General features: G+C 41.9%; 2 protein-coding genes across 2 annotated transcripts; both read left to right on the top strand.

The window, feature by feature from the left end:
• Nucleotides 1–286: 286 nt before the first annotated feature.
• On the top strand, nt 287–15,803 carry plod3 (procollagen-lysine, 2-oxoglutarate 5-dioxygenase 3). The gene is made up of 19 exons (XM_062516770.1): nt 287–606; nt 1,983–2,074; nt 2,409–2,545; nt 5,192–5,355; nt 5,603–5,715; nt 5,815–5,878; nt 6,027–6,124; nt 6,226–6,327; nt 6,629–6,760; nt 7,017–7,138; nt 8,326–8,430; nt 8,823–8,948; nt 9,273–9,414; nt 9,821–9,934; nt 10,302–10,373; nt 12,233–12,337; nt 12,523–12,669; nt 12,812–12,937; nt 13,186–15,803. Exons 1-19 carry the CDS (start codon nt 516–518, stop codon nt 13,339–13,341), a joined length of 2,208 nt encoding a protein of 735 aa, XP_062372754.1. The 5' UTR covers nt 287–515; the 3' UTR covers nt 13,342–15,803.
• A 1,110-nt stretch (nt 15,804–16,913) lies between these two features.
• LOC134060154 (uncharacterized) lies at nt 16,914–26,805 on the top strand. The gene is made up of 10 exons (XM_062516771.1): nt 16,914–17,010; nt 17,699–17,739; nt 18,069–18,309; nt 20,175–20,246; nt 20,773–20,807; nt 21,058–21,211; nt 22,440–22,628; nt 24,155–24,343; nt 25,026–25,226; nt 26,285–26,805. The coding sequence occupies exons 2-10, from the start codon at nt 17,725–17,727 to the stop codon at nt 26,428–26,430; spliced, it is 1,242 nt and encodes a 413-aa protein (XP_062372755.1). The 5' UTR covers nt 16,914–17,010; nt 17,699–17,724; the 3' UTR covers nt 26,431–26,805.
• The last annotated feature ends 762 nt before the right edge of the window (nt 26,806–27,567 follow it).

Genomic DNA, 27,567 nt, shown 5'->3' with positions numbered 1-27,567 from the left:
CATCTTCTTTACAACATACTTCGAGTAGAAGTCGCAAAGGTATGTGAACCAGTAGGCTAGTAGTGGGGGGCACTACATACACACCGGCGACCACAGTTTACCCCCACACACCACCCCTCTGGCAAGAAGATGGAATTCTTCAGACGTGGCAAATTCGAAGCTCCTGACTTTCGCCTCTTTCAAGAACTTTCCTTGGCCGCAGGGGCCAGATATCGAGAAGATTCCTTCTCCATATGTCTTCCCCTGATTGGCTGTACGGATGTAAGTGCAGTGCCTTGACTGGCTGTGAGCCCGTCACTCGAAAGTATGCACTGTGATTGGTTGTAAAAACGAGAAGACATGCTTGCCTCTTCTTGTTGACTAAATTGTTCTATTCCCAGATTACGCGAGAGTTCTAACAGAGGAGCGAAAAAGGGTATCCTGAGCTCATCGGCTCCCAAGTAGCTACCGAATCACCGGGAAACTGGGGACCTCCCGTCTCACGGCAGCGTGGAATATCGATTCAGGAGCAAGCAATGGATCTGTCTATTTTGGTTGTGATTTGTCTATTTATGCTGGGCTGTACCGGCCACTCATCGGCTGCTGATAGGAAAAAATTGTCTCCAGGTATGTAACCCCTCTACAACAGTCGCTCAAACGGTGATAAGGTTGCCACTTCCAGTGAATGATCCTACCCCTACTCAAATTTATTACATTCGACTTGACTGCACGTAACCTCATCCTTTTTGTTTGTAGGGTCTATACCCTACAAACAAATAGCTAGCGCAATTGCAACCAATAGCGAATGCAAAACACATTAAACTTAATCACTTGCGTTTACTCTGTCTAGGGGTAACATTAGGCACTCGGAAGGCTGTAGACTAGTTGACAACAATACGACTATAACATACGAATTTGTCGATTAGCCTATACCCTATATTGGTTAACTAACAAATGGTACTAGGGTGAACTTCGGAAAGCTAACGCAAGGGACGGGAATTTGTCGCTTTTACTCTTCATACCTATGTGCTTGAACTCTGTTGACCTCCTGTAGACCATCGTATTCTCTCCACCGTAGCCTATACTATTATTTCTTCATGTGTACTGTTGCTATGTCCTTTTTGGATGCAGTTTTTTCGTCTTTTCACCAAACATACGCAGAACTCGGTTGAGGACAACCTCAACTTCATTCAGTTTTCGTCGCCCACGGATCCATTCGATTTCCCAGCGTGACGCGTCAAGATGACAATTTCACTCAATAACGGCAACATTGTTACTAGTGAATTACGACTTTCCCGTCTTTTCCGAGGCAACCCTTGTGCTCTCCCTGCCGCGAACCCAACATGTGTAGCTAGTACAATGGCTTTATTGATTCACACATGGATAGGCAACATATTGCCAGCATGCTTAACCCAGCTGTAGCGTAGTCTTGCGAGTTCCACTTCTAGAAAGTTCCCAGGGGTTGGAAATGAGAGGATTCTCTCTATTCATGACATCACGTGCTTAGGTGATCGAGGAATGCATTTCTATCTCTGGAGTAGGCTAGACCATCACTCTCCAGATTGGTTCTAAACATTTTCTGTGAACCACGGTGGGGACAGGAAATGGATTACTAGCCCTTCCTCAAGCTCCCACCCTCCTCTATTCTCCTGCGTCTCCACCCTCTCCAGCTGCTTAATTCTGCACGTCTCTCTCTTTTTCATTTTAGCATGGCTGTTTTTCCTCATTCATTTTATTCTTTCTCCTGCACACTCTTTGTATTTTTCCTGAGTCTCTTGTTTTTTGCAGCAGCACACCCACCCACCCCTCCATCAGAATACCATAGTATCAGGAAATTAGCTGTGTGAGGCCAGCACCAGCAACTTGCGATTAATAAAGTATTATATCGCATGTGTTTGGTTCTGTCTTTGATCTCGTTCTCTCTCCTCCCTTTGTCCCTCCTTCTGAAACACATGCCCATTTTACACACATACTGTGACACTCTTCTTGTATGGCTTTTGTAGAAAACCTATTGGTGATCACAGCTGCCACAGAGGAAACAGATGGCTTCAAACGATTCATGAGAACTGCCAGAGAGTTCAATTATACTGTGAAGGTAATTCCATTCTGCTCACATACCCACAAAATAAAGGAGAAAATATGGTGTAGATAAGTATTTGTTAAGAAAATACCTGAGCAGTAGTTTGTTTCCCCTGATTGCTTCTTCATGTCTTAACAGCAGTATAATCTATTTAGTTGAGGTGTTCTCCATCCATGTCCTGGAGCCATTCTGCTCAGTGTGTTTCCCCCCTCTTTTTGATCAGCATGTTAGCTAACTTCATGATGTAGATACTAACTCAAGAGTGTTTTTAACGACACTCATTTGGATCAGTTTGCAGCACTGTGTTGGTATTTGCTGTATGTGTGTGTGTGTTTGTGTGTTTGTGTAGGTGCTTGGCCTGGGTGAGGAGTGGAAAGGAGGGGATGTGGCACGGACGGTAGGTGGAGGCCAGAAGGTGCGCTGGCTGAAGAATGAACTCCAGAAGCATGCCGACAAGGAGGACCTCGTCATCATGTTTGTGGACAGGTCAGTCTCCAGTGGGAGCGTGGGAGTCTGTATGAACATCATTCCAGCTAGTCTGATATGAATGATGAGTGCATTTTGTTTCTGCTAACATATGCAGGAGACCATAAATACCCCTCTATGTATGAAGAACAGAATTGAAACATTTATAAACAAAATGGTTACATTACAGAAAGTCTATGTTACCATTCCCATAGACTACTTCCCAAATGGTGTACTTTGTTTAGATGGTAATAGTGTGGGACTGTGGTGTTTAAAACCTTCACCATCTCAGGTTTGTATCTCAGATGGTGTTTCCATTTCTGGATGAAAGGGGGTAAGAAAGATTGATCAAATATATCACAGAGAAAGTAATTATTTGAGATTAAATTCTAGGACAATGTGCAGATTGTGTGAAATCGTGTTTTGAGGGATTGACTGTTAACGCAATGGTACCAGGAGTGCATGGCACTTATTAAGTAAGCTGTGGGGGAAATGTTGGTGTTGGTGTGTGACCTCATTTTCTTTCTTCTCTTTTGGTGTGTGTGTGTTCTTGCTTCTGTGATTCTATTATGGGCTGTCTGTTCTTATTATTTCTATTTGTCTTTTCATCCTCTCATATTCCCCCATTGTGATTGTGTGTTTGTCTGTGTGTTTCATTGTGACTTCGAGAGAGCCTGCAACACCACTCCTCCCTTTATTCACAATGCACTTTTTATCTACCTGTAACATTACACCTGACTCACTCAACCTTACACACACACACACACATGTACACACATACACACAGTCAGTCTTTTATAGTGCTGGATCATTGAGCCCAGCCCGCCCCAGTTTCTGATGCAATACAATAACTATCCTACTAACTAACTACTAAAGGGGATGTAGGCTAGGTACTGGTTGTTTCATTTGAGTTGACATTGATTTTATTTAATTTATGTTCAGAATTGTTGGACGAAATGAGTAAATTTTATATTCAGTACGGTTTGAAACTGACAGTGGTATTGCAGAGTTTTATATACTGTAACATTTAGTGATATAGTGGTCTTTTTTGTTTATCGCTGAATGTTGAATATTGTTAATACCAGACAAATGTGCTTGAGCCACAAGTTAAAATGTTCTAGACAGACATCAAAGACTAGCATCTTGTGTAGCCTTAGCTTCTGACTGGAGAATTACTGAGACTTACCGGTATATATTAAAAAACACCAGCACCACAGTGTTGCAAAGTCCTAGCACAGTCTTTGCCTGAAATCACCAGAAAACACTGTGTCCCTTTTTCTCTCCCAAACACCATCTGCACTGCCTGTTTATGTGGTGTGCAGAGGTACACTTCCAACTAAGACGGGCTATTCTTGTCTACCTTTTGTTGAATCACGTTACAGCCAGTTGAAGTCTCTGTACCTCTTCCACCACAGTTTTTAACACACAACACATTGAGCTTGACCACATGATTATAAATGTATAGCTAGATAGCTATTACATCATGTTTGATATTTTTAGCATTTTTAGCATATTATTAATGAAGTCGAATACCAACTGCTGCTTGTAACAGTGAAGATCACTTTTGGACTTTGTTGGTGTTGCTATTGCTGGTATGAGAATAAGTGTGTGTTCACATTCCAGTCAGCCTGTCATCTGGAAACATCTCACGCTCAGTCCGCTCACTCGCACTGAATTACAGCCCTGAAATTACACTCTTGCACAGTCAGGAGAGAGTGGGAGGCCGTCCAGGCCCATGGTGAGGGTTTTGCTGGCTACGATGCCTCATTGGTGACACCACGTACGTTTGTAAATGACGGGGTGAGCCTGGGCGGGCTTCAAACGGTATATATCTTCATCCGCTCCTCCTCTTTTCTCCCTCCCGTTCTCTTCTACCCGCCCTGCCATACTTGTGCTCTCTCCTTTCATCTTACTTTCTATATGGAGTGGCACTCTATAATTAGTTTTCATGGCGATTTTCAGTAACACACCCCACCCGCTGCGGGTGCATGGCACATGTAGACACACACACACACACACACACCCACAATGATGCACATGATGATTCTGTGTATTTGACTGCACACTTTGTTAGCATCTTACGAAGTTTGGTAATCGCCTTTTACCCAACAGCGACAGGAACACACATTTGTTTTTACACTTTTTCAAATAAAAATGACTGATGATATCTCGCCAGTCTTCAAACTCATTATCCTCTCTCTGTCCTTCCTCACTTCCTCATCTCTCTACAAACAATAGCAGCACACTTTCTGCTGTCAACTCTATCCTGCCTGGTTTGCACTTGTTTTGGGGAACATTCACTCACTTTCTTTCAATAGCCTAGTATCAATATTGATTTTATTCATCACATACAATTATGCGACATAGAATATGTATTGAAGTGCTTTGACATCAATTATTTTGCATAAAGTGAATGTAATATAAATAGACAATGGGTATCTGAAAATATAATCATACACCGCAGTAGCAGCACAATACATTGAAACAAAATATGACCTATCTCTCTAGTTATTTTTAATCAGAGGAAGTAATACACATGATTTACATGTGCTTTAGTCTTTATTTGATGTTCTCATGCATCATTTGCATGTGTAATAGTCCTTTGATGTAAGGGGTTGAGACCTGGTCCAATAAACATCTCTCCCTCTATCTCCTTCTCCTCTGCAGTTATGATGTGATCTTTGCAAGTGGGCCAAAGGAACTGCTGCACAAGTTCTCCCACCTGGGCCACAGGGTGGTGTTCTCCGCTGAGGGCTTCTGCTGGCCCGACCAGCGTCTGGCCCCCAAATACCCACCTGTCCCTAACGGCAAACGCTACCTCAACTCTGGAGGTGGGCGCACACACACACACACACACACACACACACACACACACACACATTTATTTGGAAATTCCTACATTTCTTTCAAATTAATATTAATAGTCATATCAACACAAGCTCAGGCCTAGTTGAAAGCTGATTTGAGAAAGAGAAAAAAATACACTAATAAGTTTGAACTCTTTTGCACCATATGTTTTATTTTAATAGGGTGGCTAAATATGTCTAAATAATAATGAATATTTACATGTGTGAACAGGTTTCATTGGCTATGCTCCTGACCTCTATAATATTGTGAAGCAGTGGAAGTTAAAAGACAATGATGATGACCAGCTGTTCTACACTAGGATCTACCTCGACAAAGAGCAAAGAGTAAGATGGTTTGTTTGTGTCTGTGTAAGTTGAGTGTGGTCTGTGTGCATACATTACATATGTGTAGGTGTCTGACTCACTCTGGGTATCTTTTCTCAGACACGTTTTAACATGACACTGGACCATCGCTCTCAACTGATTCAGAATCTCAACGGTGCCCTTGGTGAGAAAAAATGCTCTCTCTCTCTCTCTCTCTCACACACACACAGACACACACACACACACACACACACACACACACACACACACACACACACACACACACATATCTGCACTCAAATGCGAACTGACCTTAGTAATTCTTTTTGCAGAGGAGGTGGTGCTGAAGTTTGAGAAAGCTCGTGTGCGTGCTCGAAACGTGGCCTATGACACACTTCCTGTCATCATCCATGGTAACGGACCAACTAAGGTAAACAAAGAACTATTTTTTTAGGCTAAGCACACCAAACAAACAGGCAGTGTTAGTTTATCAATTAAAGTCTGATTTGTCGATGCTGTGTGTTCCTCCAGTTGCAGCTGAATTACCTTGGCAACTACGTTCCTACTGCCTGGACGTATGAGAACGGTTGTGGAACCTGTGACGATGACCTCCTCTACTTCAATGATGTGCCGGTGTGTTGGTCTGCTTCTCTCTCTGTGTGTGTGTGTGTGTGTGTGTGTGTGTGTATTTGTGTATTTGTGAATGTGCTAATGAAAAGAAAGCTAAGAAAATGTAACAGTAGTTCTCTTGCAGAAGATGTAATTATGGCAATCACATTTGAACCCTCTGGGTTTCAGATGGAGCATAACCAATGTGTATTTGATTGAAGAGACTTTGTATGCAATCTGTATTCTTGTAAGCGTGATTATACAAAGGGACAGTGAATTTTGCAATAATATCTTGACCCATGTGTGTACGTGTGTATGTTTTCAGGATGAAGAAATGCCAATAGTTCACATCGGTGTGTTTATCGAGCAGCCAACTCCATTCATGGAGGAGTTCCTTGAGCGTCTGGCCACCCTCAACTATCCACACTCACGCCTGCGTCTGTTCATACACAATAATGTACGCACACACTCAAGCACTTCAACAATCCTCTGGTCAATCTGTATAATAGAACTCTTTTATAAAATGAGCTTACTTCAATTTAGGCACACAGTACTCACACAGATATTCGCACACAAGAATACATTTCCACCTCAATTTTGCTGAATTGCCCTTGTGCTTAACAATCTTTCATTTTTGTGTTTTGTTGCTGACCTCTGTTTGTGCTTGTTTGTTTGTTTGTTTGTTTGTGTGTGTGGGGGGGTATGGTCTATAGGTGGTGCATCATGAGCGACACATTGAGCAGTTCTGGGCCCGTCACCGCTCTCTGTTCCCTTCGGCAAACATCATTGGTCCAGAAGAGAACATGCAACAGGCAGCGGCCAGAACCATGGCAGTGTGAGTTCTCCATTTACACCCAGACTAAACTTGGACTGCAGCAGGGCTACAGCTTAAACCCAACCTAAACCTGTGTTGATGCAATGCTAACATACATCTACTATAAGTACTTACACTAAACTTATGGTCATGGTTATGGCAATTGTATTTAGCACTTTTGTCCAAAGTGACTTACAGAATATGAACTTTACAATAGTTCAAATGAACAGTAAACAGTGTTTAGAAGTTGGTAAGCCAACAAAATAGTAATAATAACATTTACATTTACATATATTAATTTGGCAGATGTGTCAATCCAAAGTGATGAACAGTACACAATAGAATAACATTTAAGCTATTAACATGTAAGGATGTTAACATGTAAGCTACAGAGATACAGCTACAGCAATAGAATGACAATAGAATAGACTACAGCTAGGAATTACCACTGCATCTGTCAACACTAGTACTAGAGGACAGGGGTGGCCACATATTAAGTTCTAGTCAAGTATGGTAGGAGGAGAAGTGGTAGAAGAGGAGGTAGAGCTGTGTCTTCAAGGGGACACACCTGCTCTATAACAATCATATCATGTCACTACAATATGAACTACCAATAATGGAAATAAACAAATGGCAATAATGAAAATATCTTAGAAAAAATCTTATACTAAATGTATGTATCAGACCTGGATCCCAGCTGCTCTTCCACGGTTCAGTAATTCACATGTAAAACGAATTGATGCACTGTAAAAATATAGCCTATATAATATTATTATACGGCTCTCTAGAATGTTGAGAGAGCTCCCATTCACTTTGAATGGGCCTCCCCAACGTTCTGCGGTCAGTTATTTTTGCATAATCACCGCTCCGAAGGTATAATGACCGCTGCCAATGGCAACGGGTTCACTCTGCTAGTTTTAGCGGAAGCCAAGGTAGCCAAGTCATTGCTAATGACATTGAGTTAAGTTTATTTTCTTGTTTTGGTAAGTAGCCGTATAATAAGCCGTATAAACGCCGGTCATTATCGGAAAATAATTCCCTTCAGGACGAAGCAAAACCCCTGTCGGGAATTATTTTCCGATAATGACCGGCGTTCTATACATTATGCCTTACATATTTACCAGTCTTTGGTATTACGACTCTGTTGGATTTTAACGTGTGTGTGTGTGTGTGTGTGTGTGTGTGTGTGTGTGTGCGTGTGTGTGTAGGGAGGCCTGTAAGAAGGACCCCAGCTGTGACTACTACTTCAACATTGACTCTGAGGTGGCCCTGATCAACCCGGATATCCTGCGCATCCTCATCGAGGAGAACAAGTATGGCCCCCCTGACCCCCCCAACTCTGTCCACCCACCTCCTCAGGGAGTGACCACTGACCTCTGCTACTGGCCATACCCACACACATATTAACTCCACACACTCATACACACCTCCATCCATACACATTTACTCACACATAGCTACACCTACACACACAGTCTCTCTCTCTCTCTCTCACACACACACACACACACCTATCCCTTACATGAGTGGAAAAACTGGAGCTAGTCTCTCTTGATATCTCTGTAGTCTCTCTGATGATTTGAATGAACAATAACCTATGTCTAGATGGTACTGTAGTCTGAAGTGTCTGAGATGAGTCGGTGTGCCTAGTGTAAATTGGGCCAACCTCAAATCTTTCTGTCTTTTTGTTCTCCCTCCCTCTCAGGCCTGTGATTGCTCCCATGCTGTCTCGTCATGGGAAGCTCTGGTCCAACTTCTGGGGCGCTTTGAGCCCGGAGGGTTTCTACGCACGCTCTGAGGACTACATTGACATCGTCCAGGGCAAACGAGTGTGAGTCCCTCCCTCCCGCCCTGTGTGTGTGTGTGTGTGTGTGTGTGTACGTCTGGATGTGTTTACCAGGGCCACTGTGGCAATGTCACAGGCAAATGGATGGATAGATAGATAGATAGATAGATAGATAGATAGATAGATAGATAGATAGATAGATAGATAGATAGATAGACTTTTTTGATCCCCAAGGGGAAATTCAAGGTCCCAGCAGCTTAAGACACCACACACAACGTACACTACAATGTAGACAGGTATGTGTTAGCGACCTAGATTTTTTACACAATTGTACTTGACAATCTGTCTGTTTGTGTGTGTGTGTTCCAGTGGTGTGTGGAACGTGCCTTACCTGACTCAGGTGTACCTGATTCAAGGCTCCATACTCCGCTCTCGCCTCAAGGCAGTCAACATCTACCAGCAGGAGGGCACAGACCCAGACATGGCCTTCTGCCGCTCTATCCGAGACCAGGTGAGTGTGTGTGTGTGTGTGTAAAAAAATCTGTTATCCAAAAGATTTATATTCCTCTTTTTTAAGTCAACTTTAGAATGGGTTAAAATACTTAGGAGCCTCGCTGTACACTACACCCCCCCCCCCCCCCCCACACACACACACACACAGCAATAGGTACAGTTATAGGAAAACATGTTGGTACGCCTGAGCATATGCCACAAAAATGTTCATGAAATAAAACATTTGCATCAGCAATTAAAAAAGTGCTGATTTTGTCTGTTTACCCAAACAGTTGGTCTGAGTACCCACACATTTGCATGCCTCTACATGTGCATGCATGCAGGGGACATTGGTTAGAGAGCATGCATTCATAGGAGTTCTTAAAAGTGAAATAGTTGGTGTTTGATGTTGTTGTCTTGTGCAGGGGGTGTTCATGTTTGTGTCAAATAGAGACGAGTTTGGGCGCCTCATCTCCACCAACAATTACAACACCACACGGCTCTACCCAGACATGTGGCAGATCTTCGACAATCCTGTGGTATGAAACAACACATGCTGTGCATATCCACTCACATGCTTACATGTTCTTAGCGTCATATCCACTCACATGCTTACACACTCTCTGTTTCACATACACACTCAAATGCTTAGATGTTCTTAGTGTCATATCCACTCACATGCTTGCACACTCTCTGTTACACATACACACTTACATGCTTTTCCATTCTCAGTTACACATTCACATGTTTATACGTTCACACTGAGCATATAAGTATGGCCTGTGAAGTGGGTCCATCCCTCACGTTTTCCTTCACTATCGTGTTTTTCCATTCCATGTCCACTTGTTTCCCTACCCTGTTTGTACTGTATTTCTCAATTTGTCTTTCTATCTCTTTGTCCTGCAGGACTGGAAGGAAAAGTACATCCATGAGAATTACTCAAAGATCTTTGAGGAAGATAAGAAGGTCGTGGAACAGGTAATAGCTCCCAGAATGCATCAGCCTGCCAGTAAGAGCTCAGTTCATCACAGAGGAGCTCAGTCCGATCCGATCCCTCCACAGTAGCAGGCTTTTCATTTATTTTGGTAGCCAGTTGAAGTGATTCACCAGATGCTGGAGTACTGGAGCACTACACTGGTTGTTACCCTGACTGAGTACTGGAGTACTGGAGCACTAGACCGGTTGTTACCCTGATTGAAGAGAGTCGGCTGTCTAAATATAGATTTATTTATAGCCTTTGTAAGCTATAAATCAATGTTCTGCTTCCTTTGAAGTAGAATAGCTAAAGCTGCCGACAATGGCCGCGTTTCCCAAACACGCTAAGAAGCTCTTAACGCTAAGATCTTCTTTGGAGCGCTCTTAAGAACGCTGTGAAAGAAGAACGTGTTTCCCAGAGTTGCTCTTAGCTTAAGAAGATCTTTCACTAAGAAGGAAACGTAAGATCGAGCTGACCCACTCTTAACAGCCTTCTTAGCGATCAGATGCTCAGTGATCATAGCCTGCCGCTAGGGGCATCTAGATTTCTAGGCTTTAGCGATCAAGCTGCGTCAGGGAAATGTATATCCTCCACTTTTTTAAACAATAAAACAATGAAATGCGCTCATAGCTGTGGATCACTGGTGCAAGAAACATAGGCTAATAGTAGAGAAGAAAAAACTGTTATTGAATTACACATTTATGAGTTTATAGTACTACATATAAAAAAAAAAACATCAACAACCCTGTGGCATTTCACAGATATCAAGAAAACAGATGTAATTGAACTAATTGAGCTGAACCTAATCCAATGAGGCTTCACCTGCTACTCTAGGCGTTGCCAAAGTCCGCGATGTAAAAGTCCGGTTTACATTAATGCATAAGTGCACCCCACTCACAGGCCACGTGGGTTGGAGGAGTACATCTTCTCGGCTATATTAATGTAGACTAGCCTACATCACATGCCTACTACCACACTATCTATAAGAGAGATGGGATGCGTCTTGCATGAGTTAATGAATGGCCTGAGCTAATAAAAAAAATAGGCCTAGGTTATATTGATAATCACCCTGTTTGATCAGTTAGTTTGAGTTTTTTTGGCAGACTATAGGTGTAAGGAGCCGCGACCACACAGTCCAGGCTTCAGAAGTGCCGCAAGGGCGCAGCAAATTATCTTCAGAAACAATATATTTAAGCTCACGATATTCACACATCCCGAATCTCCCGATTAGCCACCCGGGCCTGCACACACACACACACACGTGCACACACACACACACACACACACACGATACATGCGTAGCCTAATTGCAGCTGTAGGGGGAACACAGGGCGCTGTGTGTAACTTATGCGCTGATAAAGGGGTGGGTGATCGATTTGCCTGGCATCGATTCAGTTTCAGCACCACCGTGGTGAACAGCTCTCGTTAAGAGTTTCCTTGGCTTGATCTTAAGGTTCTCCTAAGAAGGCAGTTAAGAACGCGTCTGGGAAACACCCGTATCTTAGCGCTCCTTCTTAGCGATTCCTTCTTTGGACTGTTTGGAGCCTTCTTAAGTCCTTAAGAAAAATCAAATTTGGGAAACGTGGCCAATACTTGTTCTCACTGGCATGGGAAATCTTACCTTCAGCACCTATTAAGTTTTTTTCTGCTTTGCCTTCACCTTGCTTTTGGCTCTGTAAAGCTTAAGACATGGCAGATTGTGTGTAGTGCTTATTTTACCTCGACTGAAGCTGCCTTTCTAAATTGTCCATGATGTTGTGTTTTGATGGACAGCCAGGTGTTTTGGTTTGGCTTGTGTTGAGCTCCACTTCTGTTCTGATAGATGTTATGTCTGATAGGTGTTATGTCTTCTCTCCCTCAGCCATGCCCGGATGTGTACTGGTTTCCGGCATTTTCTGAGCGTATGTGTGACGAGCTGGTTGAGACCATGGAGGACTTTGGCGAATGGTCCAATGGGAAGCATACGGTATGCAAGATTTTGTGTATGAATGTTGTATGTATTAGTGTTTGTATTTGTGTTTGTATTACCTGTGTGTGAGTATTCTACTTGTACAGCTTCCCAGTGTGTTTATGAATGCAAACGAAATTAAATGAATTTGTTTATATGTGTGTGTGTGTGTGTGTGTGTGTGTGTGTGTGTTTGCTTGCCAGGATGAGCGTCTAACTGGAGGCTATGAAAACGTACCTACAGTAGACATCCACATGAATCAGATCCAGTTTGAGAAGGAGTGGCTCAAGTTCCTCAAGGAGTACATCGCCCCGGTCACTGAAAAACTTTACCCTGGCTACTACCCAAAGGTAGTAAGAATCAGTTACTGTGTAACTGCAACAACATTATACCTTACTCCTGTCTGTGCAAATATAAACTGATCTGACATGGTATTGACCTTCCAATGTGTGTGTGTGTGTGTGTGTGTGTGTCCCAAATGTGTGTGTACAGGCTCAGGCAATCATGAACTTTGTTGTGCGATACCGTCCAGATGAGCAGCCTTTTCTGAGACCTCACCACGACTCCTCCACATTCACCATCAACATCGCCCTCAACAGCAAGGGCAAAGACTACCAGGTATCAGGGTTCATGGAATGGTCGTGTAATTGTAATATCCCATTTTCCAGGCCTTGTGGAACTTGATATTTCATTTGGTCAGGGATGTAGGTAGCAAATAGCATACATCGTCACAGAATTGGATCGCTTCCTTCATAGGTTGAGAATGGTAATCTAGCTGTTACATTCAAACCTCAGAATTAGCAACAACCTAAAGTAAAGTATAAGCTGTGAGTAAGTATACTGACCGGAACTTCCCTCATCCGCAGGGTGGTGGCTGCCGGTTCCTACGGTATGACTGTAATGTGGAGGCCCCGCGTAAGGGCTGGTCCTTCATGCACCCTGGCCGGCTCACCCACTATCACGAGGGGCTGCCCACCACGCAGGGCACGCGCTACATCATGGTGTCCTTTGTAGACCCCTAACGGTTTGGGACTGTGTATGTTTGTGTCAGTCTTTTTTTTGTGTGTTAAGGACTTCATCATGGTGTCAGTCACAGACTTGCAATATCTGTCCGTGTATCAGTATCTTTTGTGTGTGTAAAAGTGTGTGTATGTGTGTGTGTGATCATGTGATGAGGGAGATATGTTATATATCACGGTATCCTTCAATGATTCCATAAACCTTCCCTGTATGTCAGTGTGGTGTGTGCATGTGTGTGTGCGTGCTAGTTATCTTTTGTTTTAAGGGGCATCTCTCTTACGTATGGCTGTTCATTCCTCCTCTTTAATACCTACCCTCCAGCATTAACTAATGAGCACCCAGATGTAGCCCATCTGTAGAGGAGCCAGCCAAAACAATCCACCAGACTCTAGAACACCTCCACCTGGAGTCCTCGGTCACCGGGGGTTATGTTGGAATAAGTTCCACACTGAATGTAAAGTGAGTGTCATGGGGCCAGAACTGTACATGATAACAGTGTGGAGGCAAACTGATTCATTGTGGACAAGAGGCACATTAAAAAGAAACAAATATTTCAGACAGACCTTTTCTTTTCCAAAGACCCACCTGAAAGTCCCTCTTTAGCTGTTGGCCAAATATTTTCAGTTCCCCTTGGAGCACTGCCAGTGTTTGGCTTGATTTAGAATGTCCAAATGCTGCTTATGCTGTTATCATTCCACATGTACTCCCCCCTCCACCACCACTACCAGTCATATATGGTAGCATATGTGTGGCTACACAAGACCACAGTAGGGCAGAAGTCTTGGCTAGATGGAGGATTTGGATATCCCTGCTGAAGAGAGTGCCATACATATGCAATACATCTATGCAGTACCACTGTGATTCACTTTATTGTTGTTTTTTTGTACCTCTGACCACCTCTGTAGCATTGTGTATGACCCACCCCAATGCTTTACTTTATTTTGATATTGTTGAAGGTTTAGTCAGCCATTTTGACAGAAGTTAGTTCTTATGAAACTCAAAAAATTCAACGAGTAACACTCTCCTTGTCAAGCTAATGCAACTGTATTTTCCAGCTATATGTTATACCAGATATTAACACACAGGGCAAGTTGACTATTCATAATCCTTATGATCTGCGTCACCTCAATTTTCAGGAGGTGCACGTCAGCTGATAGCGTGGGGCTTGAAGGGGGTTACACGGCAATGCAGATGCTCTGCATACCGACGGTGTCGATTCGATGTAGAATCATGAATTGTATTTTAGTTGGTGATTGGCTGGATTTTTATAATATTATATCATACAGTTGAAAATCAGTACAATTTTGTTAAATGTTACAGAAGGTGTTCTGAATTGAAATTGCTGACTTTATCTTTCACGTAGGTTAAACGTTAACTTTTTTAGCAGCTATTATCATAGAATTGGTGGCAGAATGACTGACTTGAAATGCTAGTCTCCACTGAGAAAATGGGTCAGTGACTACCAATGTTTTGTATACCTGTGACTATACTATGGACATCATGGAGTCATACCCTTGCATTGTGAAGAAATCAATTTGTTGAAATGAGAGCTGCCATGTGTTCAAATTGGACCTAGATTCTGCACAGTGAGTGCTTTTTGGAGCCAGAGCATTCATAGCACAGTATCAGACAGGGCAGCCCAGAATCTATTTAGATTTTGTTTTTTATCTACTCTGTGCTTGGGTTCTGTCTGGTTAATTCCCTTTTGAAATCACTTCACAGGGTCCATACATTTTAGTCATTGTTAGCCTTTTGTAGTCTCTTAAAGTACCCATGACACTCCATGTTTAAGGGCCTTTACTCTCCTTGAGCTGAAAACAGTACAATAATAACCTAATGACATCATGCGTCTTTGGTCTGTGGATCATCTAATAGGCTACATGGCTGCGGAAACACTGATCTACAACTGAGTGTTCTAAGTTAAATGTGTCCTGGCATTTCCCCTGACGCTACAATGAGAGCCAAGTGCCTTGTGCCTTGTGTCGCCATAATGACTGTGATGTTCTAGAACGTTTCAGTATGTGGCTGGTTGTTCTCAGTCTGAGTGTTGTTTCAGATATGAAAATCCATGGTCAATTGGTCAGTGTATTTATGATCATGATTGTTGAGGCTGATAGTCATAATGTATACACTTAAACTGATGTTTGATATTTTTAACACTCCACAGTTGGATTATTAATATTGTCTGAAATTTATGATGGATATTCTTTTTTATTGTTATTTTTGCTACCAACCAGACATCATTAGCCTAAATATCTGAATGAAAAAGAAAGAATATTTTTTAATGGGCTACAGTAGGAAATGGGAAAGTATTACAGTTTCACAACAAAAATGTCTTTTTATTATTATTATTATTATTATTTTGTGTTAGAAACAAACGTCTGCCTTGTTTATGATGTTACAACTGCCTGTACAAAGTGCCATTAAATTATTTTTCTTCTTGAAAATAAAAATTTGACATTTTGCTTTTGGCTGTGTGGAAATCAATTAGAATGTGCCCTTTATTACTTGTATAGCACATGTCGGCTTTCCATTGTGCAATATACACAATAATCATTAATTATTAATTATATAAACAGATAATTTGCCTACACAGGTTTACACAGAATGATGAATACTTTCACATTTTTATTTCTGAGAGACTCTTTCAGGGATGCTCTTTGAATGTTTCCGGTTCACCTTTAGTTGTGAAATGTTCCTTCTTTTTGTTCTCTTTATCATTACACATTTTTTTCCAGCCTTTTGTTGTTCCTGTCCCAAGTTCTTTGAGACGTGTTACTGGCATCAAATTCAAATGTGCTTATATTTTCGTGAAATAGTAAAATTGGTCATTTTCTACATTTGGTAGGCTATATTCCTATCGATTTACGAGATTTGCAGATGATTTCTGTTCTGCACAATAAGTTGTGTGGCATATATTTAGAAGATGGTCTAACTCTCTAAGCCTACAGTAGGCCTATAAGGTATTGCCTTCGCCATCGCCATGACTGCCCTACCATCGCCTCCTGTGGTTCCCTGTTTCCTGGCCCACGCATAGCGACCCATTACTTTCCGAAATTACTAACGGACAATTTATTCCGTACACTGGACTATTTGAGCTTTCTGATACTACAAATGACTTAACTCTACTGTAGCCTAAGTGACCCCAGGCAGATGGGTTGGGCCCTTGAGTCGTGGATCTGTCCGAGGTTATACTGTATCTCCAATACTTGGGAGTTTTTCCTTGCCCCTGTTACTCATGGGCTCTCTTTGAACGTTTACTCTGTAAAGCGCCATGAGACGTTCTATAAGTGAAATTAAACTGAAAATTGAAATGATAGTTTATGGGTATGCCTGTCTCTTTTTGCATTCATTAACTTAACAGTGCGAACAGTTGTTAAATTGTACAGTATGATGCGTTGATAGCCTAGCCTACCTGATTATACATTGCACTTAATCAATAATCCGGATTTTGTTCTAAAAGTTGCTGGAGTTTTCGCTCACTGACCCTGGAGTGATCCGCTGGCAATGACGCAGACATAGTGAAGCTGGCGGGCGCTATTTGATGCCATAGCAGAGTCATTTTAATAAAGCAGTTGCTACCAGCAACAACCCCTGGACCCGAAATCATAAAACAGCGTCAATTATTAATGCACTGCCACACAGACTGGGCAGCGACAAGCCACGGCAAGGTAAGTAAGGCGAAAACTAAATAGCAAAAAAACGTGCATTATTATTAATAATAAAAACATTTACCTTGCTGTTGAAAAGAAACGTGCGGAAACGCTTGAATAATCAACTGTAACGTATAGTAGGCCTAAAGCAAGGCGTTGTCAGGCGGTGAAGGGCGTGGGAATGTGACTACTGCTGTGGCTGTGGAAAAGAGTGCAAAAGGTGCGTCTCAGATGAACATGTCTGTCGTTAGTTTCTTTCTAACCGCTTGGCTCTTCGGCTGCACATTGTTTAACTGTTGAAAACTATGGTTTGCTTAGGTTTTCCGCGTGGGCAATGACGAGGAAGGAATTATAGACCTACAGTCTATATTAACTTTTTCAAAATAGTCCGTTCTAAGTTTATGACTTGATCTCAAATGTTTAAAAACTTTAGAAACAGGATGGAAGGTAAACTCTCCTGTAGGGCTATCAACTTTTACGCATGGATGCAGTTGGAAAGATTCAGAGAAGTTACATTGGTTGATAACTGTTTGGATCATCTAACAGCTGATTAAATCTGTCATAGCATTAGGTAGGAGCAATGAAGTCTATGGGTCTATATATCTGAAGATGACCTTTCATCACTTGAATCAAATGTGTGAGCAGAGATAACATTGATAACTCTCTCTCTCTCTTTCTATCTGTCTTCTCTTTTTTCATTCCTCAGGACTAGAACTAAAACAAATTTACATTATGGAAGAGAGCCAGGTAAGGAAAGCATAAGTAGGCCTATGTTGGTTCATGTGCCAGTAGGCTAAATTACATATACATATTAAACACAATTAGTGCAAGTTAGAACTTTTCCAAAAGTTCACAATGCCATGGTGCTGACTTATGGTAATATCCAGTGGCGGTAGTGGTGGTATCCAGTCGAAATGGCATTAACTTGGGGCATGATTAAGGGAAATGATTGACAGTACTGACTTGTTGCTTTCCACAAATTAATTTCTCATTCCTTTCTGTCTCACTGCTCTCACTCACATTTCAAATTCATTCACTTCTTCCCCTGGATCTTGTGTCCATCTGTTCTTCTCCAGCCCTCTCCCTCCTCACAGAAAGAGGTCCTTATTATTCCTCTCCATCCCAATACCAGCCCTATTCAGCAGACATCAAGCCCCTCCTCTCCTCAGACCAAGACCAGTGCCTCCGCCTCCGCCTCTTCTCCTCAGGCCAAGACCAGTGCCACTAAATCCTCTCTGAAGACCAAGACCAGTGCCTCTGCCGCCTCTCTGAAGAAGACGTCCAATGCTACCGTGTCTTCATCAAGAGGACCAGCAGGTGTATATCACACACACACACACACACACACACACACACACACACACACACACACAAACACACATACACACACACACACACACACACACACACACACACACACACACACACACACACACACACACACACAGTGTGTGTCAAGTAGTCTGCTCACTGATTGGACCAGTGACGGCAGAGGTTTGTGATGCAATCCTTGCCTATCTCTTCTTGACTTCGTCCCTGTGGGTATCTGTGTTTACACTCATTAAGTGTGAACAGTTGTTAAGCTGTACAGTAGGATATGTGTTAATAGCCTACCTTTTTGTGCATTGCACCTCAGCAATAATCCGGCTCTTGTCCTAAAAGCTGCTATGGCGTCTCACGTCTTCGCTCACTGGGTCAGCGCTATGGTGAGGTCAATAGGGAATATCTGTGTGACTGATTCCAGAGTTATTTAGTGAAGTCTGTCGTGGACTAGTTTGCTGTGAAATGGATTGATCCGCTGGCAATGATGCTATCATAAGTGAAGCTGGCGGGCGCTAGTTGCAGAGCAGAGTCGTTTTAATAAAGCAGTTGCTACTAGCGACAACCCCTGGACCCGAAGTCATAAAACAGCGTCAATTATTAATGCACTGTCACACAGACTGGGCAGTGATAAGCCATGACAAGGTAAGTAAAGTGAAAACTAAATAGCAAAACACCTACCTTTGACATGAATAATAATAACAATAAAAAACATTTACCTTGCTGTTGAAAAGAAACGTAACCTACAGTAGTAGGCCTAAAGCAACACTAAAAAAAAAAGAATCGCTGGATTTGTTTGATTTTATCATGTACATAGGTTGTACATGAGTGAAATGTCTAGGTTTGCGAAACTGATTCATGCTGTGATAACCTAATTTCAAGAAATGTCAATGAAATTGATTATGTTAAGTTTATAAAGTATTTATGTAATTTCAATGTTATTGTGTTATACAGATGGCATGGAAAATAGGCATTCAGATGTACTTAGTATGCAACATGAATGTTAAAGGACAACTTGAATATGTTGAAAACATGTGCTGTAGAACATCTGATACTTTGGGCATGCTCAATGCCTATCACATTCACAAAGCATGCTGGAACAAAACATGGTTAATCTCAAAGCAAACATAAGATATAACTCGGCTCCAAATTCTACTGTTCTCTAAGCATAGTACTCTTCAAGAAAGTCATGTGAAAACTTTTAGCAACACTGTTAGCTGCATGTTTATCTCAGTGTTCTTGCAAAGGCTCATGGGAACACAATGAAATGGTGACACCAAGGCATCCCATGTGTTCTTTTGCCTTAGTTCAGTACTTGTGTCACATTGATCTAACATGATTCTGTTGGATGAATTCATTGCTGTGGCAAAATATATCAGTTCAATGTAATAACGTTGTGTTTGATAGAAAAACGGGAGTTTGTTTAATTTCACGTTTTGTGCGGATTAGTAAATGTTATGGTAAACAAACCCTCTTTTCATTTCCCCCCTCTACGCTTACCTTACTTGATTCAATTAGAAAAATGGAGTACTCAATTGGAATGACTATTTGAACATGATAAGGTTGTGTTTCATTCAAAACTAGACAGTTTTAATTGTAACGTAATACGTTTTGATAAATTGGAGTCCAAAGCCTATACTTTGATCCACTTGGTGTGGATTTTTAGGAGCAAAATGCGAATAAAAGGGTTGAATTCAGTACTCGCACCTGTGCTCCCATTTCATATTTTCAATTAGCACTAATATATATTTACTCGCATTTGCGACGAGCTGCTCGCAGTGTACAGCCCTGAATTGGACAACCCTGTTTTTTCCTTTTTTACAGTGCAATCGGAACTAGCCCTAACTTTTCCTTTTTTACAGTGAAGGCGTTGTCAGGCGGTGAAGGGCGTGGGAATGTGACTACTGCTGTGGCTGTGGAAAAGAGTGCAGAAGGTGCGTCTGTCTGTGTCTGCGATGTCTGTTGTTCATAGTTTCTTACTCCCCGTTTGGCTCAAATGTTTTTTTTTACTGTGGCAAACTATGGTTTGCTTAGGTTTTCAGCATAGCGGCAATGATGAGGAAGGAATATTCTGCAGTCTCCACTCTCCACAAATTTTCGCTCATAACTTTTTCAAAACAGTGCATTCTAAGTTTGTGACTTGACCTCTTAAATGTTTTGCAAACTTTAGAAACAGGAAGGAAGGTCAACTCTCCTGTAGGCCTTTCAACTTTTACGCATAGATGCAGGAGTTGCAAAGATTTAGAGAACTTACATTGTTTGACAACTATTTGAATCATATCTAACAGCTGATTAAATCTGTCATAGCATTAGGCACTGTAGGAGCAATGAAGGCTATAGGTACCTATCTGAAGATGACCTTTCATCACTTGAATCAAATGTGTGAGCAGAGATAACATTGATAACTACTGTATCTCTCTCTCCCTCTCTCTCCTTTCATTTTTCATTCTTCTGGACTAGAAATTAAACAAGTTCACATCATCGAGGAGAGCCAGGTAAGGAAAACACAAGTAGGCCTATGTTGGTTCATGTATCAGTAAATTGCATACATGTAATAACATGTAACACAGTTAGTGTATAAGTTAGAACGTTTCCAAAAGTCCACAGTGCTGACTTATGGTAATATCCAGTGGTGGTAGTGGTGGTATCCAGTTGAAACGGCAGTTACTGAGGTATGAGGTTTGAGTATGACCAAAACGATTGACAGTACTGACTTGTTGCTTTTCCCTCCCTAATCTCTCACAGAAAGAGGTCCTTATTATTCCTCTCCATCCCAATGCCACCCCGTTAAGCCCTATTCAGCAGACATCAAGCTCCTCGTCTCCTCAGACCAGTGACACTGCCTCCTCTCTGAAGACCACATCCAGTGCCACTGCGTCTTCACCAAGAGGACCAGCAGGTGTATATCACACACACACACACACACACACACACACACACACACACACACACACACACACGTCAGTGTCAAGTTGTCTGCTTATTGATTGGACCAGTGACGACAGAGATTGTTTTGCAGTTTTAGTCAAACGTTTGGAAGCAACATACATTGTTCAATAACACTGAAGACAGAAAAACTATGATAGCACAAAAATGTTAGAAAAACAAAATGACAAACAGTCTTCAAAGCAGCCACCATTTATATCTTCATGACCATCAGTAGCTTCATGGGTTAGTCACCTGAAATGGTTTTGAGTGAAAGAAAAGCAGCCTACAGGTGCTCAAAATATATGGGAGCTGCTCCTCCTGGAATGTGACTACTGCTGTGGCTGTGGAAAAGAGTGCAGAAGGTGCGTCTGTCTGTGTCTGTGTCTGTGTCTGTGTCTGTGTCTGTGTCACATTCAGAGTGTGTGAGAGTTATCAGTGTGTACGTTGGAGTTAGGCAACCATTACTTTTCTATGTTTAGCTCTTTCCAGTTTGCTAACAGGAGTGTCACGGCTACTAACAGTGTCATGGTTTACGAAGCTATGAGGGAGTACTAAAAGAGTGGAAAGCTGTACAGTAAAGGGAAAGGTGGCTACTTTTAAGTAAATTTAGCTTTGTTTGCTTTTTTGTTTACAACATAATTCCATGTGTTATTCCATAGTTCTGATCTTCAGTATTATACTTTAATTTTAAACTGGTCAAAGTTAGAAGAAACTCTATAAAGTAAAACTTTACTACTGTGAATACATACCTCATTCACAAGTAGAATGTACATATTAGGACATCCTCAGATGTCTGAGTCAGGTGTCAGACATCCGATGAAAAGTCATCAGGTCTCAGGAAAACCTCTGTCAAAAAAGCAGCGTCAATCAAAACAGTCTTAGACAAAAAGCTGTCAGATATACTGTGGTGGTGTTTCTATGTTGGCACAAAATGTAATTTCTGTAATATTGAGGTTAATAGAGATACTCTAGTTAAAATATACATTTTGGAGACACATGGAGTCATACCACAGATCTATGTCAAGGGATGGATTACTGAATGGGCCTACTGGGCCCAAGTCACTTCCTCTCCACCCTTGTCTTTCGCAAAATGTAAGGGGTGCCTGACCCCTTGATTGTCAGGGATTTACAGTATGTGCAAAAGCAATATCATGATATACAAACACTCTTCAACACTCCTCTTCATCTGTCCATGTCAGGTTCACAGCTATTTGCTGAGCTGCTGGAGAGCCATGCCCGTCGTAACCCTCGGAAGGCCTCCCTGGAACCAGCAGCTACACCACCTGGAGAAGCCACACCCTCTTCTGTGACCACGCCCTCCCCCGTAGACACACCCCAAAGTCCGACCCCTCCGACCACATCCAATGGCACTGAGTCTTCACCAGCACGTCAGTGTTGAGTATCTGCTCATTCATTGGGCCGGTGACGGCAGAAGTTGATGTGTTCTGCAGTAAAGTTTGGAAGCTTCTAGTCATTCATAGCTTTGAGTAGATTCATTCATTCATTCATTCATTCATTCATTCATTCATAGCTTTTGTCATGTCGCAAAACAACAAAGCTAGAGCACAATACTAAAAGTAGAAAATGCAATTTCGGGGAAATTACCAGTGCATGAAAATGCAAAACATATATTAACATAAAATGCGAAACAAATTTTTAAGTTAAATAGTTGAGTAGTTTAAATATATTATTTAATAGTGAGTCACATTAGTGAGGACTTTTATTTTGAAACAGTTGTAGGCAGAGGAAACAGTTGTGGAGTCATACAGTAATTGAATGACAACTCACAGTACACTCATTTATTTCCGGTGGAAATGACTGTTGTAACGGCATCTTCTGTTATACTATGCTCGTTAAATCTTCCACTCTGACACTGAATATCTTGTTCAACTAATAATAAAAATTTCAACACATATAAATCTAAAGTTGGATAGAATGTGCCTGTCCTTGTAGAATGGAGAGACACAGAGAGTTGGCCTAGTTGAGCATTAAGCAGTTGATACAGGTGCAATCAATTTAACTGGTTCTTTGATGGGGCCTAGTTGAACAGCTGGCTGTTGATACAGGTGCAAATCAGTCTTATTAGCCCATTGTGATGTCACAATGCCAATGCAGTCTATGGGGAAAAATAAGGTTTTTTTGTTAATATCTCAAAAAGTATAAAGTTTACAGAGCTGAAATATACAGCTCCTTTACAAGTCCTACGTTACAAAGTTTGAACCAAGTTTCTGCGTTAAACAGTTTAAGCTAAATTAGATGCAGAAAGTTTTGTTCGGAGAATAATAAGAAGTAAAAGAAGACTTGGGATAACAGAACAGTGCATTTTCATCCACTGTAAAAACATCAACATTATTCATGATAGACTTCTCAGATTTTGAAGACATGGTGCCTTGAAATGGATAGTAAAGCACTAAAATGGTTGTCTGTTAATTGTTTTTGTTTTGAATGCTTGTCAGGGATTTTTCTGTGAAAGCAATATAATAGTAGCCTGGGTGCCAACCGAACTTAGCCCCGCCCACAGCATTTGAAGTCGGGAAGTTCGGTCTGGCATTGCTCCGTTGTGGCACAACTAAGCTCGAACCAGAGCTTTTCGGACCAATCAAATTGTCAAGGCGGGCTTTATACGATGATGGACCGATGATCAACAATAATGTAATCAACCAAAGAACGCTTGGGTTGAATTTGTTTACAACAAAGATGTTGCTCTGATTGGTTGTACAGTAGGTCTATCCAATTGAGAGAAAAGGTATTTTCTTTCCTGGTTTGGTTTAAAAAGATGCCCCATAATCACAGCCCAATGGAATAGTATCAGACTCAAATTCTGACTGGAATTTTGAGTATGACAACATCAGGCTAATATCATAGGATACAAACACTCCTCTTCAACACTTCTCAACACTCCTCTTCATGTCAGGTTCACAGCTGTTTGCCGAGCTGCTGGAGAGCCATGCCCGTCGTAACCCTCGGAAGGCCTCCCTGGAACCTGCAGCTACACCACCTGGAGAAGACACACCTTCCTCCATGACCACGCCCTCTCCCGTAGACACACCCCAAAGTCCGACCCCTCCGACCACATCCAATGGCACTGAGTCTTCACCAGCACGTCAGTGTTGAGTATCTGCTCATTCATAGACCTCTGAAGTTCGCCTACAAATAGGATCCAAAGCTGCCATCTTTGCCCATATAAGGAGTTCCGAGTGTTAATTGAAGCTAACTGCCTATGGCAAGTTGCATTGTAAGTTAGCTCTGGGGTAGCAAAGATCAAACTGTGCCATCTTCCCCTACCGAAGATCACAGTATCCACTTGAAGGCAGAGGACAAAACTTAATAGCGCAAAACGTCTGCATTTCCAATTTCTTCATCCCCATGAGAGTTGAACAGGTGCGAAAATTCAAAATCCCCATGTTATTTTCCTATAGAAAAAATCTCAAGATACCGGATCTCCTTATATGGGCAAAGATGGTGGCTTTTTTGTAGGCAAACTTCAGAGGTCTATTGGGCCAGTGATGACAGAAGTTGATGTGTTCTGTAGTATTAGTCAAAAGCTTCGAAGCTTCTATAGCTTTGAGTAGATTCATTCATTCATTCAGTCAGTCAGTCAGTCAGTCATTCATAGCTTTTGTCATGAAGAGAACTTAAATGCAAAACAACAAATCTAGAAAATAATACAAAAAATAAAAAACATTATTCAAAATAGACTTATCAGATTTTGTTATCTATCGGTGAAAGCAATATCATAGGATGCAAACACTCCTCTTCAACTCTCCTCTTCATGTCCATGTCAGGTTCACAGCTGTTTGCCGAGCTGCTGGAGAGCCATGCCCGTCGCAACCCTCGGAAGGCGTCCCTGGAACCTTCAGCGACACCACCCGGAGAAGCCACACCCTCTTCTGGGACCACGCCCTCTCCTGTAGACACACCCCGAAGCCTGTCTCTCTCCATGACCCCTCCGACCACGTCCCCTCAGCCTTCACCTACAGCGCCAGGTGGGAAAGCTTGCTTTCATAATGTGTGTGTGTGTGTGTGTGTGTACACACACTTGTAAGTGTGTATGACGCACCACACCACACACCACCTGTAGATAGGATAACAGTGATTCTTGTTTGTATTTTAGTTCCCACATGTAAAAGGCACATGTAAAATGGACATCATAGCCTTTACTCCAAGATAGGAAAAAAACTGAGAAACTATACTGAAAACTAGAAAAGCACTCAGAGAGCGCAGCTACCTCCACCTGCCTTCTTCTTCCTAGGTTGTCATACATTTGAACCTAAACTATTCAGATCTCCACCACGTGGCCATACCATGCCATTACACCACTAAGCTAAATACATAAACGGCTCCGGAATCCCGATGGAATTACGGATCACTCCCAAAATGTAATCGTTTCTTCCTTGGGTCATGCCTGACATGAGTTATCTTGCTAACAAACAGACAAACAAACAAACAAACAGACAGACAGACAGACGCCAGTCCCCGATGAAAACATGTACCTCCTTGGCGGAGGTAAACTAGAAAAGCACTCAGAGAGCGCAGACCTCCGCCTGCATTGTTCTTTCTAGGTTGTCATTTGAACCTGTACTATTCAGATCGCCCACCACGTGGCCATACCATGCCATTACACCACTAAGCGAAATACATAAATGTCTCCGGAATCCCGACGGTGATACGAATCACAAATTTAATCGTTTCTTCATCAGGTCATTGCCGACCTTCCCTGAAAATGTCATCGAAATCCATCGATCACTTTTTGAGTTATCTTGCGAATCACTCTCCCTCACACAAATCACAAATTTAATCGTTTCTTCATCAGGTCATTGCCGACCTTCCCTTAAAATGTCATCGAAATCCATCGATTACTTTTTGAGTTATCTTGCTAACAAACAGACCGACAAACAGACAGACAGACAGACAGACAGACAAACAGTCAAACGCCGGTCCCCGATGAAAACATATACCTCCTTGGCAGAGGTAAATTATAGAGTAAGAAAGTTAGAATGAGTAAGATTCTAAATGTTTCGGTGTTTGTTTTTGTGTCTCCCAGGTGGAATTGGACTCAGCAATCCTCAGCTGCTGAAAGAACTGAAGCAGCCACCCCCACTCAAGCATGTGAACGCCCACAAGGGCCTGACCACCGTCTTCTCTGGTCGGGGCAAGGGCCTAGGTGCCATACACATGCCACAGCCATGATTCTGTGTACTTACCCATTCTATACCATGGTTTCCACACTCCTCAATAAGGTTTATCATATATCATAGAGGAGCACACTGTTTTGTACTGTAGATGACACTGTATGAATGGTGTAGCTTGAGAAAGTGATATCAGGCATGTATATGAGATGTATTTTTATAAGGGTGTGTGTGTGTGTGTGTGTGTGTGTGTGTGTGTGTGTGTGTGTGTGTGTGTGTGTGTGTGTGTGTGTGTGTGTGTGTGTGTGTGTGTGTGTGTGTGTGTGTTAGATTGAGAAGATCCTACTGCCCTTGCTCAAAATCTGCCTAAATAAGCTAATGTTTCACCAAAGAACTTACAATAAAACACAACTTATTATTACAACATCAAAGTGTTTGTAGTACGTTGGCCCAGATGGCTCATATACACATACAAAAGCCACAACACGACCGTATAAGCCACAACACTTCCAAGTGTCAGAACATGACCGCAAATGACAGCTTACTGTACAGTAATGAAATACTTTAGCCACAACATAATTACATAAGCAACCACATTACGGAAGTGAGCAGCAGTCTGTGGTGAGGAGACTGCCCACCCTTCACCACTGACCAGTTTGAATGTGTATGTACAGAATAATGATCATAATAAAAATAATAATAATACATTTGATTTAAAGGCACCCCTTTTGGCACTCAAGGACACCATACATACAAAAGACAAAAATGAAATATTGAAAGCAACAGAAAAAAAGTTGGAGTTGTGTGGGGAGGGTGGATGGTTCGGATTTCCAAATGAGTTCTGTTATTTCTGAGAGAGTGGGGAGCTGGAAGGAGGAGAATGGGTGTATGGAAGGATGTGAGTCGGCTGGGATGCAGAGGTGTGGAGTTGTTTCAAGGTGCTGGTGAATATTCTGTATTTTTGCAAAGAAAATTCAGGAGTTGCAGAAGGAGGTTGTGTACAAGTGGAGGGGGAGAGAGTCCTAGGGCTGGGTGATATTGTTAAGTAGGAAGAAAAGTGACTTAGAGTTGCCTTTATTGGCAGTGATTATACTGTAGTAGTAGTGGGTTTTGGTGCTGGCAATGGAGTCTTTATAATTATAACATATGGTTATTGTACATTTTCTTTGTGAATAGTGAAACGACTTTTTCTATGGAG

The sequence above is a fragment of the Sardina pilchardus genome, chromosome 16 (assembly GCF_963854185.1).
Source record: "Sardina pilchardus chromosome 16, fSarPil1.1, whole genome shotgun sequence".
Taxonomy (NCBI): Eukaryota; Metazoa; Chordata; class Actinopteri; order Clupeiformes; family Clupeidae; genus Sardina; species Sardina pilchardus.
Note: the sequence above shows the minus strand (reverse complement) of the source record. Positions and strands in the feature narration are given on the sequence as shown.

Bases quoted from the DNA above. Each gene is read 5' to 3' on its own strand.
- plod3 (XM_062516770.1), top strand. From the start codon at position 516: ATGGATCTGTCTATTTTGGTTGTGATTTGTCTATTTATGCTGGGCTGT. The intron at 5,356-5,602 runs GTGGGCGCACAC...ATGTGTGAACAG, and splicing joins ACGCTACCTCAACTCTGGAG to GTTTCATTGGCTATGCTCCT. The intron at 8,949-9,272 runs GTGAGTCCCTCC...TGTGTGTTCCAG, and splicing joins ATCGTCCAGGGCAAACGAGT to TGGTGTGTGGAACGTGCCTT.
- LOC134060154 (XM_062516771.1), top strand. The intron at 20,247-20,772 runs GTGCGTCTGTCT...CTTCTGGACTAG, and splicing joins TGTGGAAAAGAGTGCAGAAG to AAATTAAACAAGTTCACATC. The intron at 21,212-22,439 runs GTGTATATCACA...TGTCCATGTCAG, and splicing joins TTCACCAAGAGGACCAGCAG to GTTCACAGCTATTTGCTGAG.